Raw genomic sequence first — 20,091 nt, forward strand, 5'->3', positions numbered from 1 at the left:
AAAATTACATGGAAATGGTTTTTCTGTTTTATTTTATTCAAGTCTTCAAGCCTCGAGATGCAGAGCAGCCCATTTTGTCAAAATTTCTTCAGGGAGTGATCATGAAATCGTGTCTTTCGCAAATATTTCCCATCTTTATATCATGCAGTATCAGCTACATGAGGACACTAGTCAAGAGTTCATGTAGTAACTCCAGTGCACCCCGGAAGAATCTAACAATCCGCTGAATATAATCTAGTCTGATCCACCAGGAATCAAAGCTACGCCAATGTGGCTTCTTTAGTCCCATGCTGAGCCAAAAAAAAAAACATCCAAATACTTGGTCACATCTAATTCCTCACAAAAACACGCAGTCTGAGTGGTGTGCGGCCTATATGGAACGCCACAACTGTAAATTATGTCTCTGGCAAGAAAGTTGGAAGGAGAGGATTGAGTGGTTTAATTTGTTGAGGACTTAATCAGGGTTCATTTGGAATTAAGGGAAGACTGGGTGCATCTCCCACTGAGTCTTCAACTTCACTGCTGCTGCATTTCAGTCCACTGAATCAGGGTATATGCATATTTCATACAGGGCATGAAAGGGTCCCATAAGATCTCAAGGAACCTCCCACATTCAAACATATGTCTATCTTAGAGGTCTAATTCTGGCTGTGTGAAATATTTACCACTACAGGGACCGATGGCAACATCCCTGGCCTCCCTGGGGATTCCGTGTGAAACAGACGAGCTGAAATGTGTTTGCCTTAACATTGCAGATCTAATGTGTTTTCCTTGTTTCTTCTGACATCTCATTACAGTCCAAAATAACCAAAGCTGAGGGTTGCTTTGTATTAGCCTGCCACACTGGCTATTTTGGGCTGGACTTTCTAAGCAATGGGCCTGGATGTGTGTGCATCCCCGCATCTCTTATGTAATTCCCACCAATGGGAACACAGAAATCAGAAAGAAAGTTTGTAGAGAGTCACTTAATCGTACATAGAGTTAATTGGAGACAGCTGTAGAACTGAAGGTTGTTTACTGTGCCAACATGAGTGAGGACCAGTGTAGGAACAAAGCAGAATGTCCAGATTCTTCCTTATGGCTCATTATGGCTGATATGTTAGAGCAGCATGAAAGCTTGTTTGAGCAGTGGAGGCAGAGTTAAGCAGCGTTCTGCTTTAATGTTGTTACTTTGTGGTGGTATAAGCCTGATTGATCCCTGCCAGAGGGGCCTCTAATCAACAGAAAGCCATTGATTTCCTCTCCGCAGAGCCTACGAGGTGCCTCAGACACCTGCTAGCAGCCAGCTGACAGACACTTATGCCTGCTAACCAACAGCTGACACAAACTGATGCCAATGCACTGTGCTAGAGAGGGTGAGTCACACATGCTCAGATAGATCCCACTCTCAGGGATGCTGGATGCGGCACAATGTGAGATCCACTGTACTGTCATTCTGAATCATATCTCATACACGTGGTAAGTCACAGATGGAGTCTCGGTTAGCTATGGTGTTTTGTAACCAGGATACAGGCAGGAAAAGTATAGCTAATAGAATGTGAATCATCTACTGTGCACAAGCAGCTCAACACTTTTCTATTCTGTAACAAAATGAGCTCTGTCACAGCTAAGTATCATTGTGATCTTCAGCCTGATCAGCACAGTTTGTCTGTGGTGATTTCTATCTGCCGTGAGAGTGCTTTAGTAAGCAGTTTTCCAGCAGCAGTCACATGCTCCGGGGCTCACAGCCAGCTGTCCCCATCATCAGTTCAGACAATGCAGAAGGCTGTGGCGAGGTGAGACTCAGGGGCAGATGTGTGTGAAACAGGGCAGGCTAGGGAAAGCATAATGTCACTGATTCTTAACCTTGCAAGATTGCCAATAACAAAGATGCTGTGCAAGCAAGAAAGAACATTTTGTTGTAACAAAATCATGTTGTATCAAGGACGATTACAATGGGGTACAACAGCATTTCGTCAGGTGCCAATCTGAATGTATGTACAAGTTCTCAGATTTCTTTAGTCTCCAGACTTTAGGTCATAATTAGAGAAGCAATTCTAGGCCATCCAGGTCAAGTTTGGATGAACTGTCCATCACACTAGATCTGCAACGATTAGATGATTAATCGATAAGCTGATAAAAATAAATTAATTTTACCATGTAAAAAGACAAACATTTGCTAGTTGAAGCTTCTAAAAGTTTACAATTTGATGCTTTTCTTTGTCATACATGAAGACATAAGCTTGGGCTATGAGAAATTATAACAGGCATTTTTCAAATTGTTCTTACACTTATTAAAAGAGAAAATAAGTGGCACTTTCATGGATAATGAAAGCAATCCTTAGTTGCAGCCTTCCATCACATGCACATCACTAATGGCACGCTATAGTACAAAATGAAAGTATATTGGCACATGCCTTTTCTAATGTCTAACACATGTCCAGTAGTGTAGGAAGAAGAGCCAAAGTGACCAGTCAAATGTAGGAGAGGACAATTTTTGCAGGCAGTTTTTTGTCTGTCTGCATACTTTCTAAAAATGTAAATGTCAGAATTGCTTTGCCTCATGATGAAACCTGATTACAAAGCACCTTGTGCAGGATGAGCAAGCAGCCAGCACAAATGTCCATGCAGTTGTCCTCAGGGCTCCATGTTCAGAGATGAACGGAGAGACCGCATTGCTGCTCCGAGACTGAGCCCCCCCCCCCACCATCACCTCCCATAAAAACACGCACAACCACGCCTCCAGAGGCACGCGCACAAGCGCAGGCTCAGACACACCTCCTCCTTCCCTTCCATCACTCACAAACACAAAACACACATAGAGGCATACGCGAGTGTGAGAGCATCGCTGGGTGAAACAGACAACATGTAAAGGCAGCATGAAGGACGGCACGGCTCTAGCAGGCTCACAGCAGGTGCGATAGGTGAAGCTACACATCACGGAGTACAGGCTGCTGCTCCACCATGTCCACCGCATCCGATCCACTCACCGGCGAGACGGTAAGGCCCCTCGTTCACTCGCGAAATCTTACATTTTCAAACTTGGCCAAAGTCGTTCTCCCTTTCTGCCTCCCTCTGTCCTGGTTTGAACCCGCTGCTTCTTTCTTTTCACGCAAAGGATGACATTCCGGGCTCAAAGGCATTAGGTCAGCCACAAAGGATGCAGGGCCGTCCGTGCCGCAGCACCAAAATAAAAGGGCTGCCCAAGTGCGTTACAGCAAGTATTTGGTAACGCTTCAAGGCTGAATGCGCCCTGGTTTGGTCCCACGGGGAGGTTTCAGCGAATCTGCGTCGCATTTGTTATTGTCCGGAAAACCTTGCAAATAGAACACAGTCTTCGAAGTTGTTTTTATTTACAAACTGGCAAGCAAATCAATATGAGTCCAGATATTATTATTGTGTAGAATCATAACCATGCAACAAAATATAGCGCAGGAAAAAAAAACTAGCCTACAGCCTTTGGTTCTATTAATATGTTCTAATGTCAGTATTGGTGCATTCTTTGATAAGGTTAATATAAAGTCGCACTTGTGGGTTTTGCCCTCAGAGAACATCAAAGCAATTCATACTGATTAAGAGTCCACGTTTTCAGACTGCAATTGTGCCCTCGGTGTGCAACTCCAGGAGTGTTTCATGGTTTCTTTGCTGTGTGCTGTAGCCATGGAGACAGTATGTGGCATGTGGTTTTATACTCGGGCTAGTACGTGTAGTCCCTCCACTGAAGAACAGCCTTAGACCATGAAGATAAGTAGAGGGAGGAATGCATGCACTCAGTTAGTCTAAGCATCTTGTCCTGTCCACTCATTTAAAAAACAAATCTGCTATTGTGTCTTATCTTTAGTAACTACTATATCAGTGGGATCAAACACATTAACAATTTTCTACAAAGAAAGAAAGGGGAAAGAAAGAAAAAACCTAATATTTCTAAAGGGAATTTAAAAAAGCCTGTCTGTGGTGGTCAGCAGTGATGTCAATAGTGACATATTGTAGACTTACATAATTACAGTGGGAGCTATTGTTCATAACTATTAATGAAGACACATGGATTGTGGTAGTGAACTACTGAATGGTCACCTGTTAGGCTACCTGCTGTACCTTATTAGACTTATTTTTTAATACTGTGTAATAAAATGATGATGACACATCACCTCATTCATTTAAACCCAGAAGAATATAAAATTGAAAGTAAGATGGATTTAAGTAACTTTTCCCCTATGTAGTGGCTTATACTTTAAATAGTTTCAGTATCCATCCCATCATAATTTACATATTCTTTACTTATAGGATAGGATATTAATAATGAATGTATTCCTGCTATATTGGCACAAGTGACACAGAATTAGTTCCAGATTGGTATTCATATTTTAATGATATTCAGCCAGCAATTAGACATCAGTGACCATACTCCCAATGTTGACAGAACAGCTGATAATAGTACAGTATGTAACATTTATTTTTAAGAACACTAGATTTTTTCAAAAGGTTATTCTTTTTACAGGATTTGAAAATATGAGGAAATTTGCTCTTAAACTACAATGCATTTCTTAACTACATTGTTATGCAATTGTTGAATTTAGTAATCCAAATTGATACCTTGAATTACTTGTTCAGTTGAAACACACACACTACATGAATACACTACTATATAGAAGTTCATAAGTTCAAAATCATGATTAGGGCTGTAACTAATGATTATATTGTCGATTATTTTCTCGATACATGGTGAAAGATGTCAATCAGTGTTTCCCAAAAGCCCAAGATGATGTCCTCAAATGTCTTGTTTTGTCCACAACCCAAAGATATTCAGTTTACAGTCATAGAGGAGTACAGAAATAAATCAATTAATAATTTATTAATATAGTTGGTGATTCATTTAATAGTTGATAACTAATTGGATAATGGTTGCAGCTCTAGTCATCATAAATGTAAAGGAAAGCTCTGTTATTCATTTGCATTGTTTTTACCCACTCATAACCCATGCATGTAATCTGGAAATCTAGAAGTTGTTTTAAATTAAATAAATATTCCTTGTATGCAGCTGCTGTGTTTCTTTTTAAGAGCAGTAAAATACATATACAGGTATTCTGCAATATGTATTTGAAACATAAAAGAATAGCCAAGCAAAGCAGTGAATAACAGTGTCTGTCGAGGTTGGTCGTGTGTGAACAGACGTGATATTTAGGTGTGTTGTGGAGACATGACAGGGAGATGGCTGGTCAGTCCTCTCTCTTCACGATGAACAGATGGTAACTCAGGGTTAGCTCGTGGGTGGGTGCCAACAAGAAAGCCCATGTGTGTGTGTGACACATAAATCCATTGTTGAAATGGAATGATTTTGTCCATAATAGTTTTTGAAAGCCTTAAAAATAGTTGGACGGCAGTTGTCTATATATTATTTATTTATGACATATGAATGGGCTGGCATTGGGCGAAAGGCGGGGTACACCCTGGACAGGCCTTCCAGACAAGATTTTAAATAAAATTAAAAGTACACTTTTTTATGTTTTACTAACAAACCACCACCTCAAATATGCTAAATGAACTCAAGATTTCTTAAATAATCACTAATTGTCACATTGGTCAGATATAATGTTGTGGCTGTTGGCATGAAATTAACTTGGTTGGTAAATGAGCAACAACAGTACATCCCTTTTATACACACGTCATCATTACAGGTATCTGTATCATGTGGTCAGGTGGTCACTTACATCTGATTCAGCTTTATAGATGCAGTTAAACAAAAATCATTAAAATGATTTCGAAATGTAAATTGAGATTAGGTTCACAGACTAATGAAATATGAAGTGATCCCACTGTAAAAATTACTGACTGTATCTTTTTTGCGTAACATTTAGCTCACATACTTTAAATTGCATTGAAGTGTATTTGTAAGTGTTTTCTTCTCTCATTCTTTCCACAGGCTGTGTTGATTTTGAATCACACTGAATGGAGAGCATCTAAGTTATTTTAAGATGACACGAACGCATCCCCCTGATATACTGGCATCGACTCTATATCGGGACTTTACTCTAAATCCCCTTACTGACCACTCCATTTCTCTCCACTCCTCCCGGCAATGTGACTTGAAAATGATCGACAAACCAGAAATCATCAACAAAAGACACTGCCGTAGCTTCGACTTCATCGAGTCACTGGATGACCCGCAGTCCTTCTCTTCCTCAATGGAGTACCCTTACAAGAGGGCTGAGCATCAGACATTAAACAAAGATCTAATGTGGAATGGACTAGATCAGCCGGGTCACCTTCGCTTTTCGTCTCCTGATCTGTTCAACACCAGGCAGTTCCAGCAGCACACCACCCAGGACAAAACCACTCATCTTACATGGTCAGATTCTAAAAAGAGAACAAGATCTAAAAGCACTCCAAGAATTAAGGCCACCCTCACTCCTGTGCCCATCTCAGTATCTCCTCCAGGAGCCAGAAAGGGCAGGGATGCGCCTCAAACTGCGTCAGATACCTTGAGGACTTCTGAAACACATCGAGAATCCTACTCAAACAGGGCTTTTTTGAATGATGTGCATCCTATCAAACTGCAGCCTCATTCTCCCCTCTATGTCTCAGACTGTTTTGAGGAGGATAAACCAGATAAACCAGCCCTAACCCCTCATGTTAGGTGCCGTGTGGACATTAAACCAGATGCGGCTGTACTGCAGCATACATCTAGGCAGGTTCCCAATGTACGACCCGAGCATCTTTGGCAGAGATACTCCCAGGCCAGTAGCAGTAGAGGTTTGTATGTACCACGACAGATTGTCTCCTCACCAACGCCCACTCCAAGTGAATGCTACAGTGGCGATTTTAGACAAGGATACCACTATACCACCAGCATGTCTCCCATCTCTTACCAGCATCTAGACATGCACAGAATGCCATCACCAACAGCACCATATCTGAGCCAAGAACAAAGAGCTTACTCAAATCCTAACATACCAACCAAGTTTTTCTATACAGAGGATCCTGTTCGGTATCCAGTCCATCCCTATTCTAGAACATACTTTCAGGATGATCGGTCCAGTTTAACCAGCCATGGTAGTACAATGACTAGTCAGTATGATCCAAGGACTCGTTGGGTGCACACCCTTCCTGTCAGGTCGTATTACACAGACCATCTTTCCAACAGAGAGCCAGCACACTCTGTCTATAGTAGGCCTTACTCCACAAGTGAGGCAGGTTCATACTTTTCGCAATCTCCACTGTCTAGATTGTACTATGGAGAGGACAACCGCTTCAATCCTTACCACACGAGTAACTCAAGGTTGTTTTACCCCAAACCGTACAGCTCTCCTGAGGAGCAGTACCTTCCATCAAGGCCATATCATACAGAGGGTCGCAGACGCCCTCGCATGTCCCAGGCCTTTTCAGATGACTGGTATCGCTCAAGTATATCTGGTTACTCTAACCAGTCCTCTCAGCACACACCACTAAGAGTAAGACAAGACCCCACTATACCCCCTTGGTTTACTAACAGCTGTGTGGAAACAAGTCGACTAGGAGCAGAGGTCAAAAACCACTCCAAGTCTTGGGACAATATTCTATATCCACGGCATGACAGAGAGCAATCGGTGCCTCGTGGACGAAGCTATGAAAACCTGTTTTACCAAGCAAGGCATGGAGCATCCTCTGATGTTACATCTCAACCTGTTATACTTAACCTGTCAAGTTCACCAAGGCGCTACGCTGCCCTTTCGCTCTCTGAAAACTCATTAGAGAGGGGCTCAAGCAATCCGTGGAGGAATACCAAGAGTGGGCACTGGTTTGTAACTCCTGAGATCACCATAACGGATAACGACATATGCGCCGGCAACAGTAAACGCCGGGATGTGCACTCTGTCAGCTGGGATATGCCGGATGGTGAAAAGACACCATCTCCGAGAGTAATGCATCAGAAGCAACCATCCAACACATCGGACATAACCAAAGACAGGAAACACAACAACTTCTCCCTCCAGCAGAGTCTAGAGCAACTGGACGAACTCTTAGCGGATTTGGTTGTTGATTACAAACCACCAACTAGCAGAAAGTCAAGTGAAAACCTTCTAGACCAGCTAAAACAACTAATTACTGAAGATGATGACAAAGACAGAGGATCTTCTGGACTTGAAAACTTGGGATGTCTGAACACACAGCTCCCTTCCTCTAAATCCAGTCCAGACACAATCAAAGACCCTGATAGTGGGTGTGATGCTTTACAAAGGAGTGCTGAAGAATGTTCTCCAGACCACAGCACAGATGAAGATGACACTATGGTGTGTGCTAACAAGAAGTGCAACCGGATTGAGAGTATGTTCAATGCCTGCTTGTACTTCAAATCATGTCACAGTTGCTACACATTTTACTGCTCACGTAACTGTCGCAGGGATGACTGGGAGACCCATAAAGAGACCTGTCTGTATGGTCGTGTGAACAGTGTGTGTCGACACACTCTTAAGTTTTGCAGAGAGAATTCAGAGATCCACAAAGCCTTCTCTCGCGTTGCTAAAGCTGGCTACCTCTCCAGAGGGAGAGGCATTCTTTTTCTGGGTTTTGCTAATCCAGAGACAGCTGAAAACTTTCTGGAAGTTGGGCTCGAGAGCCTCCTCATGTCTCCCACATACTTATCTCTCAGAGAGCTGGATGGCTTCAAGGACAACCTAGGTGAATACTGCAAGGAACTGCAGCTAGCAGGCAACGAGTATGACCCCAATGAATGTTTCCTTCTGAATGTATCCGTAGCTGTTGGTGAACTAGTGCCTAACAGACCTTCACCAAGAGTCCAAACACCAACAGTTCGAAAATATGCAAAGGTGTCCTTGGCCTCTTCAAGCCCTGACAAAAAGGTACTCAAGAAGGATAGTGAAATGGAAACTCTCATCCTCACTCCGCCTCCAGGCACACCAGACATTGACAAGGAGGGGGAGGAAGGAAGAAAAGCCAGAGAGGTGTGCTTTGTCAACATCCAGCGTGAGCTCAGGACCAGGGGAGTCTTCCTTCGTCACGAGTACCCCAAAATCTATAATCAGCTGTGTGAGTTTGTGGAGAGCAACAAAGGGTTCACTCCAACCACAATTTACCCAATAGATAAGAGAACAGGGAAACAGTTCATGTGCATGATCATGGCTGCATCTGAGCCAAGAACACTGGACTGGGTGGGTACTCCTCATCTCTTGGATGATATTATATAGTATAGCACTAAATAGTAATTATAATGATGTCAACTACACTAAATGTACATACTGTAAATACATGGTGTGGTTTAGCAAATTGAACATTGGTATGGAAATTTGTGTATATATGTGACCAATCTCTTTCTCTCTCTCTTTCTCTTATTTCTCTCTGTTGCCACACACACACACACACACACACACACACACACACACACACACACACACACACACACACACACACACACACACACACACACACACACACACACACACACACACACACACACACACACAGAAACAAACACAAACAAACACACACATACAGTATATACACACTGTTTTAAAGGTTGCCCTATGTTGTTTCTGGCTTGTTTTGATTCTGTTGCACTCAGAAGAGTTAATAGCCTGCATGTAGAATAGGCACAAACCCAGTTATCCAGGTGTTTAAGATGTGAACATGTATGATCTGTGCAGTTTCTGCAGACAATGTATGAAGCACATACTATTTCTGAAGTACACATCTCATTGCCACCACATAATAGTAGGCACAGCCAGGTCTCATGTTGTAACAGTCATCCACTATTGATTTCTCCAACAAATGTTATATCAGAAATTTATATGATAACTTGTTATAGTGGTTGTACTATTACAACTGTTTATTAGTACTGAAGTATTATTTCCTAAGTATACTGTAGTTGTGTGGATATTTTTTTTATTGCTATATTAGTTACTGTTTGATAGATGAAGAAATACAATCAATTTGTTTATTTGTTTTTCCACTTCATTAAGAATTTTAGCTTGAACTTATTTCATCTTGTGATAAGACTTGATGTCATTCTTGTAAAAATTGCTTTGTTTGAAAGTGGCCTTCAGTCGAAAAAAAAATGCATTTGACACAAAGCAATGTATAGGTTTAGCTATTTCTAAAGGCTTGACAGCTCTTGACATAGGTTGTTTGAACTACCATTGTAAATGAACAATTATTTTGCTCAAAGCATGTTATTTATATTCAGGTATTTTAATATTAATTGCTTATAATTACATTTATTATGTTAATGAGATACCATTTGATGCTTAGAAATGTGAGAGTTATATATATATATATATATATATATATATATATATATATATATATATATATTGAATATTAGATAATTTGAACACCATGACCTTGAGACCTTATTGTAACTAATATCACAGTATGTTCTTAAACAATATGCAATAAAAGAGCAACCTTATCATCTATATTGTAAAATCTTATTTTATTATTAATATTAAATAATCCCTTGGAGCCAAGAGCTGCAAAGACTTTGTTTGCACTAAAACAAAAATTATAAAATGAGAATGTTCCTAACATAGCTGCAGCACTGAACTCAGATATGATGAGATGCCTGCTTCCATTGCCAATGTTGACTAATCTAAGGTTGCTCTTTTACCTGATTATATATCTTTGTGCAAGACCTTCCTCAACTTTCTATTTTGTGATGTTTATAACCCATAAATAAATATATAATAAATGGAATTTAACGAGTGACCTTGTGGCTTTGCATTTCTGTTCCAGTACTTCCTTATTAGGCATTTTAACAGAAGGGTAAGAAGGGTAACGTAATACAGTTCCCATCAATGGGATTGTTTTGATCAACATGTCTGAAGACATTAGTCGTCTGTCTCTTAGGCTCTTCAGCTAGGATGTTTAACACTTCCCAAGTTATTTTATGACACACATGCATGAGTATTCAAATAATAAAATCAAAAAAGAAAAAAACTATATCAAAATACATAGGCCTAATGCCAGTAATTTGAAATCTTTCAAATTGTATTGATAAAGTACCATTAAGATAATGCTCTTCACTCTAACTGATGTCAAAATATTGATATCATCAGTGTTAATACAAGAGTGTATGAAATGAAAATATTTAGTTTGTATAACTGCCTATAATGTCTGTTTACAGCCATCATTATTTACATTAAATACAGCTTTAAGAGGGATGAGGTGTGGAGCACACTGTTATAGTTCAAACTTATAATAAGATGTGGCAAACAAGTTTGGAAAACAATGTGAGTAAATTCATTCTGATGAAAACATTGTCAAAACATCAGTTGCTGCTTAATAAAAACTATAACTGTGTGCTCCAAACTTCATCCCTTCATATCCTGTTTGAGTGTCCTTTCTGTTTAGGTACTGATTTGAGTTTCAAATTGGCTGATGGATAGAGATTCCCGCATCCATTTTTTCTTTTTAAATATGAATGTGCTTTAACATGTTACATGTTAACGTGATTAATGTTACTGTAACTTATTGCATTTACATTGTCTTTTTTCAGTGTAATTAGACCTCCACCTAGTGGAATAATGCATGTATTACGTTTTGCCAATATACACTCACCATCCACTTTATTAGGTACACCTGTTCAATTGCTTGTCAACACAAATAGCTAACCAGCCAATCACATGGCAGCAGCTCAATGCATTTAACCATGTAGGCGTGATCAAGACAACTTGCTGAAGTTCTAACCGATCATCAGAATGAGGAAGAAAGGGGATTTAAGTGACTTTGAACATGGCATTGTTGTTGGTGCCAGACAAGCTGGTCTGGGTATTTCAGAAACAGCTGATCTACTGAGATTTTCACGCACAGCCATCTCTAGGGTTTACAGAGAATGGTCCGAAAAAGAGAAAGTATCCAGTGAGCGGCAGTTGTGTTGACGAAAAATGCCTTGTTGATGTCAGAGGTCAGAGGAGAATGGGCAGATGGGTTCTTGTTACAACCAAGGTATGCAGAATACCATCTTTGAACGCACAACACGTCGAACCTTGAAGCAGATGGGCTACAGCAGGAGAAGACCACATCGGTGCCACTCCTGTCAACTAAGAACATGAAATTGAGGCTATAATTCACACAGGCTCACCAATATTGGACAATAGAAGACTGGAAAAATGTTACCTGGTCTGATGAGTCTCAATTGCAGCTGCGACATTCAGACAGTAGGGGCAGAATTTAGCATAAACAACATGAAAGCATGGATCCATCCTACCTTGTATCAATGGTTCAGTCTGGGGGTGGTGGTGGTGTTATGGTGTGGGGGATTTTTTTTTTGGCACACTTTGGGCCTCTTAGTACCATCCATCCATCCATCGTCAACCGCTTATCCTGCGTACAGGGTCGCGGGGGGGCTGGAGCCAATCCCAGCTGACATCGGGCGCAAGGCAGGGTACACCCTGAACAGGTCGCCAGTCCATCGCAGCGCCACACATAGACGAACAACCACTCACGCTCACACTCACACATAAGGACAATGTAGGGTCACCAACTAACCTAGCCTGTATGTCTTGGAGGTGGGAGGAAGCCGGAGCACCTGGAGAGAACCCACGCAGATACGGGGAGAACGTGCAAACTCCACACAGAAAGGGCTGTGAGGCGACAGTGCTAACCACTAACCGCCCCCTCTTAGTATCAATTGAGCAAATTGTTTAAATGCTACAGCCTACCTGAGTATTGTTGCTGACCGCGTCCATCCCTTTATGACCACAGTGTTACCATCTTCTGATGTCTACTTCCAACAGGATAATGTCACAATCTCAAATCTTCTCAAACTGGATTCTTTAACATGACATTGAGTTCACTGTACTCCAATGGCCTCCACAGACACCAGATCTCAATCCAATAGAGCACCTTTGGGATGTGGTGGAATGGGAGATTCACATCATGGATGTGCAGCCAACAAATCTGCAGCAACTGCGTGATGCTGTCATGTCAATATGGACCAAAGTCTCAGAGCAATGTTTCCAACACCTTGTTGAAAGTATGCCACAAAGAATTAAGGCAGTTCTGAAGGCAAAAGGGGTCCAACTCGGTATTACAGCAAGGTGTACCTAATAAAGTGGCCAGTGAGTGTACAAGTTTTCTCATTACACTTTTCATAGAGCAGGTCCAGACCGTACTCTTTGCAATATTATTTACAGAGACACAACAGTTCCCACCAAGTACTTGGCAAGAGAGGCAAGGAAAAACTCATTTATAGAAGTTAGAAACCTTGGGCAGAACCTTCACTCAGGGTGGGCGGCCATCTGCTTTGACTGGCTGTGGGGGAAGGATACATTAATATACATACATATATAATTTAGTTTGTACTTTCTTCATGGTTATCATTAATTTCAGCCAGTAAATGTACAGTGTAACCACACTATTGATTGACTCAGTGTGCGTCTGTTCACCATAGGCTATGTATTCTGATATCTTTATTTATAAACTTTCCCTTCCAAGTGAAAAATGTGATTTCTTTTAGTATTCATGTGTTATCATACTGCACTGTAATATTGCAGTACTGTCAGGGGATGAACTTCAGGTAAATGTCCAGCTTTAGTGATCTTTTATTCAGTGTAGATGTAAAAAGCCTTTTAAGAAAGCCTCAGTGGATGGTTCATTCTACGGACAGCTATGGACAAGCCTTTGCTGACCGTATTGCCGTTTGTATCAATCTTTTCATTATCTGTAAATGTATAGTTGATATGATTCAGCTGTACTCTTCATACAATTTTTCATTCATTAAAAAATTCATTAAATGATAGGTTTGCAATGTTTCAAGTCTGTCTTAAAACAACATTTAGGTGCCCACACGAACATATTTATTAATATAATAATGTGAGATAATAATGGAGTTTGTTAATTCAAGGGGATGTATTCCAAAGTCACATTCTTTTTAGTTTTATAATAGAAAGTGTAAACTGCGATTTTGGAAAGAATGTGAAGAAAACAACACTTTTATGTAACCCTGATGACAAAAATTACAATATGCTATGTCAACTAGTGTGTACATTAATCTGCTTTACAGTTTACACACATTTGGTAGAAAGAAAAACCTTCAACAGAGACTACTGTTATTGAAAGTGGTAATGAATTTGTGACTGGCTCTCTCTAGAAATTTAGTTTGAGATATTATCCAGTAAGATCCAGTACAGCATACAGAGAGTGGATCTGAACATCACACAGGATTGGGTTTAGTGTGTAGTTTTCCATTTGCTGTGGGATGCGTTAGATATTGAACCTAACTCTTAAAACTACAGAAACAACATGATGTGCAGGCCTGTTTCATATTTTAGTGCGAAAGCTCCCTTTATCACGCCTTTGCGCATGCGAGTTGCGCAGGTCTCCTCGTGATGACAGCAAATGACAGCACTGTTCGCTCCTGCAGAAGCCAGTGTGAGACGGCTAACCGCCAACAAACAATTCCTCTGATTCGAGATATCTCATGATCAGCTGTGTTTAGAGAAACTGTGAACAACCAGTACGCGCTAATTACGTTTGGTAAGTTGCTGAGTGTATGTTAGCATGTGTTGTTGGTGACATTTGGTTACTCAGGAGCTTACAGCCTAAAGCTAAGCTAACGCAGCTAACTAGCTTATCGTTAGCCGACTGTGCTTGACTAGCAAACGGTAGTTTAACTTGGTTAACGTTAGCAGGCTACTGCTAGGTTAGCAGTTTGCTGTTCTCCAAAATCAGAGCAAACACAAGTCCGTCTTTGGTATCAGTGTATTAAGACCTGGGTGTTTTGGGTTGTGTCAGTTTCCTTCATGATAGCGTTTAGCAGACCCAACTGGGTTAGTTGGGTTAGTGGTGAAACGTTATTTTATATGATTCTCATCTTGTCAGATGGTAACGTTAATTTATATCAAGTTAACCTAGCTAGCGAGAACAGACATTAACTTACACTAACCCATCTAGATTTGTTGGCTGCCTGGCTAAATCTCGGTTGGCAGCACTGTCATATCAAGGACGTTATAAACTTGCAACTTGACGTTAGCAAAACATTAAAATGTTTCAGCTTTTTGTGTCAACCCACCCATGGAGCCTGTGAAGAGAGAATCTGAAGTTGTTAGCCTAACAACATAACATAGCCGGACAGTATTTCTAAGCTTTATGTTTGTAAGGCCTAGGGATGTATTAGGCATTTAACATCATACATTTTTAAACACTGGATATTACCATTAACTCTTTGTAATTACCTCCCTATTTTGTACAATATTACTATATCAGTTAGTCAGTCAGTCAGGTTAAGATAATTCATAAAGTATTACTTATAAAACTAAACATTTGCTGGCTACCTCTTGCCAAATGTGATGTTTTGCTGCTTTTCCCCGTTTTCATCAAATTTAATACTTTTTTGTTTTGCTTTTCCAGACAAAATAAGATAACAAAAAAAGACCTGAAGGCTCAGTGAATTGTCCCTTAAAGCTTAAATGATAATATTTTATTACAGCCAAAATAAACAGTCATTATCTCCCACTTTTACAGTAACTGGTGTTTATAGTTTACTGGTCCTGAATTATCCAAGCTCCAAATCCACTCACCACAAAAGGACTAACATTTTTATCCAGTGCCAATTGTTGCATTACACAGCAAATCATTACTTGACATTATAGTTTCAGGAATCCCACTCACTTCATAGTATGATTAAGTCTTATAATCATACTTAATCATAATCCGATTGAGGGTCAGTCTCAGGACTTTCTTTCCCCTGCAATGATGACTACAGATTGCCTGGAAGTGGTCAGTCTACTTCATGGTTTGAGAGTGGAAGGACTTTGTAACTGGATTTATAATAATTCCTAGTCTCATTCATTATTTAGAAGCTTTCCTTGCTAGGATGCACAATGCTGAAAGTTTTGCAGTTAACCGACAACAGCAATGGTAATTGCAGTTCGATAGAGAAAACAACATTAATATTCAATACAACCATCTGTCTCCTCTGGCTCCTCTTTTGTTGGTTAGCTGGTGGTTGGTTTATTTGCGGTACAGTCACTGCTTCATTAGTCCCTGTCCTAATGTAGTACTAAACTCTACATTAGGATGGGAACTAATGAGAATCTGCATTCACTGAAGGAGATGACTGCAATTTGGTTAAGAGAGCTCTGAACTGCAGAGCTGGTGGCACGTGTGTATCTATCTGTGTGTTTGTGTTGTTTGCTTCACTTTGTCATGACAGCTGCTGCACGTTTGTGATTTTATTGTGGGTAAAGTGTCTTCACAATGCACACTGCAGTGTTTTCATAATTTCCTTGAAGCCATTTCACTTAATAGTAGATTGAATGTCTTGGGCAACAAGATATGGTTCGACCACTTTCACCTCTTCTCCAGTTGACAAGGTCCATCCTGACCCTGTCGAAAACAAATTGTAAGAAGTTGCCCTCAAGGCAGCAGATATAGTGACAGTACCTGAGGTAAACTGGGTTAAGTTCCATTATTACTTAGGTTACAGTACAAGTCATCTTGTGGACAACTTGTGGAAACGGTACTCTATGTTAATGATATATACTTATCTATAAAAAATACATATAACAACACCCTGCGATTAACTGCATATCTAAGCTGACAACAATTACAAGCAATGGGGTTTATTCAGGAATTCCAGCTTAACAACACCATTTTTCTCAACTGACCATGGAGGAGTAACATGAAACCAGTCTAATCTGCCCTTCATACTCTATTTGGTGTATAAACAAGGATTTAGGAAGACACTGCTGCTGAATCGGAACATGGCTTACGTGTGTTTGGTCTTATTTCTCTATTTGCCACCACTACAGCTCCTTGTGTCGGAGCCTGTGGACATTGTCAAACATTTGTTTGGGATAGTGGTGACATTAAGGTATAAAGAAGTGGGCGTTTGTGGGGGCGAGTCGCTTGCAGTCCGACCAAAATACTCAATGCCAGCTTTCATTTCTTAACAGTTTTTGATAGTCAGTGGTATGGTGCTTGAAAAGTATTGAGGCTCAGTACCCAGCTCGAATGGTGTATGAAGTAATGTATTTAGTGTACTGTACTATTTTGTTTGCTGAGCAGTGTAAGAAATTATCGGAAAGGGAAGTGTGAAGAGGATGTGGGCTCAGATACATGAATACCTTTTGTAGAAACTGAAATCCTTTGAATTTCTATAAAAAGCACCTTTTTCCGTTGGGGTGTGTGCGTGTGTGTGTGTGTGTGTCTTTAGATCATGTTGTAGGAAGACTGGGCTGTTTTCTAAACATATTTACTCTGGTGCTGTGATATTTACTGACATTTTTTGATAAGTGGCATTGTTTTGTGCTTTGCATTTTAAAGATAATTTGAAACTTTTTCATTACATAGCTTAAGTGGTTGGAATTGCCCTGACATTTTAAATCTTCTGCTTTGTCTCTGCCCCGCCTCTCTTATGCTACCTTGTTATTATAATTATGTCATTTTAACAGTATTCACTACGATCATTCTCACACAGCTCAGAAGGTTGCAGATTATGCCTTACGGCACGCTGTCTGTTGTTTGGTTTCTCTTCTGCTTTAGAGTTCCTCAGTACTCTCCATGACTGACTCACCAGGTAGCTTTATGCAGCGTATTGTATTGGAGCTGACGGGCACAGGAGGCCGTAACAAATGGCAGTTAACCACTCTGCTAGCCACTTAATAGCCTAGTTGCCTTTTCACTTCCTTGCAAGTATGTGAGGAATGTGCTTATTCAAGAATATGAGTGTATAAATGGAAGTGTGCCATGAGCGTACTCACAGTTACCTGTCAATTCAGTCAGATCTATTAATCTAGAAAGTCCTAAATGTAGTTGACTTAAAGCATGTGGTTGGTTATAGTGCAGTCCCGTCTGTAACCTGAGTTGTTTGTGTTATGCCCTGAGATGCTTAAGTCAGATGATATTACTTACTAGTACTAATTGAAAGAGCAGATAAAAAATCATACTCAAACGATAAACAAAATATTCACAATGACAAAACTTTTTCTGAGGATTAGCTTACTTGTGTCTACTGGCATATAATGTACAGCTGAAACGATTAGTTGATAATTGATCCACAGAAAATAAATCAGCAAGTGCTTTGATAATTGCTGATTAATCGTTTCAGTCTTTTTTTTTTTTTAAAGAAAAAATCCTCTCAAATGTGTTGGTTTTCATATCCTTCAATAGTAGTAAACTGAACAGTTTTGGGGTTTTGGACTGTTTTTAGACCAAAAAGCAATATGAAGACTTCACCTTGGGCTCCGGGAAATTGTGATGGACATTTTTCACTGATTTCGGACATTTAATAGACTAAACAAATTCTCGATTTAATTGAGAAAATAGTCTTGAGGTTATTCGATAAGGCAAATAATCTTTAGGTGCAGTCCGGGTTAAAACCCATCTTATTTTGCTAACACAAGTCCCCTATTTAGCATTTATAAGCACTGTATAAACATGTAATGGTATAATGATTAAGAAAGTAAAATACAGTGTAGTTGTACGCAGCTATAAGTGTTTATTGATGTACAGTAATTGTTAGCAATTATTGCTCATATTTATATAATTACAACTGTGATTTAGTATATTTTTGTGTTACCACAGGACTAATATAATGATGTGAAATGATGAAACGAAAACATTATCTATTCGTTTTGTTTATTGATTGCAGCACCACGTGGCCGTCATGTTTCTCATGTAAGAGGAGCAGCTGTGCCTTTTTTGAAGAATTACTTGAATAACACTATTATGCATTTTTATCTCTAAACCAAGAAGGTTGTGGGTTCAAACGCCGGTTGCCGGCCTTTCTGTGTGGAGATTGCATGTTCTCCCCGTGCCTGCGTGGGGACACCATCCAAAGACATGCGGGGTGTCTCCAAAATTGTCCTTAGGTGTGGAGTGGTTGTTTGTCTATGTGTGGCCCTGCGATAAACTGGCGACCTGTCCCGGTGTAAGCTGGGATTGGATGATCTTTAAAGTTGACCTGTTGTTTACAAAAATTATGACAATCTATCACAGTAATTGGAGATCAGTATTGTTTAGTACCGTTTATTCTTGCCAAGGGAATTCAATGTAAAACCTATCATTATGGGTTTAAATCTGCATAACCAACTTGATTTGTCAGGCATATCAACTCTAACGTTGTGGTTGTCTGTTAGTTTGGGGCGCTGACACTGTCTTACAGTCGTTCCCACTCTGAGGCAGTTTTCTCCAGTCTAGTCTCATTCTCCTCCCAGAGCATAACTCCACAGTTAAATCCATGTTTGCTATGTTTTCAACCAGCCACAAAGAGGCTTTTGTGCAAAGGATTCACCAAGAAATCATTAAAATTTCATGCCCTCAGCTTGGTTTGTATGTCTTGGCTGTGTATATCTGGAAAAGGGAGTGTGATTTGCATAGTTTTCTATGTAGCGTCTCCCAAAGCTTGTGAAAAAGCGTGCCTCTGCTGTTGTCATTGGGCCAGTGTGTGAAGCACATGGAATGCAAATGACTCTCCTTGTATGACGCGAGCATCATGCCTGAGTTCAGCCAGAAAAAGAGAACTAGTTCCTGATTCTCCTCTAAATACAATTACTTTTAATATGCAGCGTAACTAACAAATAATGAACACTGATATTATTTGCAAAAAAAATAATTTAAGATAAGTTTCACTACTAAATATCAACCATGAGTTCAAAATGCCAACTTTTTTGGGCTTATTCGTGTTTGTTTGGTAACGGACAAGTTACAAGTCCCATGCCAGAAAGTTACAAAAATGATGTACTGAATAAATGCTGTTTTTCCTCTCTGACGTGCCTGTGGAAAAAAAAAACAAACTGTAATAAACATTAAAGAAAGAATAGTCAAGCTTGAAGCAGCAGATGCTGTGCTACCCTGACATTTGGGTCAAGTATGGGTCAAGTTTCAGGACTCAATGCCCCAGTTAGGATTTATGAAAATGTTCGTCGCACTTTCTCAAAGCGTCTTGTTTCGTCTGACCAACAATACAAAACCCAAATATAGACAGAGAAAATCAATTAATTGGTTATCATTTCAACACAACACAAGGTTTTTGTTGTAAGTGTGTCTTGATGCACAAACTGAGATAAACCCTGATGATGTCATGAGGGGTATTTCCTCATACTTGACAAAGCATCTTTTGGACATTACACAGCTGTGTTCACTGAGCAGTGTGACTATAGTAAATTGACTTTTAGA

At 40.1% G+C, this 20,091-nt stretch overlaps 2 protein-coding genes across 7 annotated transcripts in view; both read left to right on the forward strand.

Annotated features, from left to right (window-relative positions):
• The first annotated feature begins 2,737 nt into the window (after positions 1–2,737).
• Positions 2,738–10,243, forward strand: unm_hu7912 (un-named hu7912). The gene is made up of 2 exons (XM_038702699.1): positions 2,738–2,979; positions 5,900–10,243. The coding sequence occupies exon 2, from the start codon at positions 5,952–5,954 to the stop codon at positions 9,159–9,161; it is 3,210 nt and encodes a 1,069-aa protein (XP_038558627.1). The 5' UTR covers positions 2,738–2,979; positions 5,900–5,951; the 3' UTR covers positions 9,162–10,243.
• Positions 10,244–14,295: 4,052 nt separating this feature from the next.
• gapvd1 (GTPase activating protein and VPS9 domains 1) overlaps positions 14,296–20,091 on the forward strand; it is a 29,809-nt gene continuing 24,013 nt past the window's right edge. For all 6 annotated transcript variants that reach the window (XM_038702701.1, XM_038702703.1, XM_038702704.1 and 3 more), the window contains exon 1: positions 14,296–14,448. The gene's annotated coding sequence lies outside the window, so the exon portion shown is untranslated. The remainder of the gene's footprint in view (positions 14,449–20,091) is intronic.

The sequence above is a fragment of the Micropterus salmoides genome, unplaced genomic scaffold (assembly GCF_014851395.1).
Source record: "Micropterus salmoides isolate LMB-PRFRI ecotype aquatic unplaced genomic scaffold, ASM1485139v1 Ms_hic_scaffold_7, whole genome shotgun sequence".
NCBI classification, from domain to species: Eukaryota; Metazoa; Chordata; class Actinopteri; order Centrarchiformes; family Centrarchidae; genus Micropterus; species Micropterus salmoides.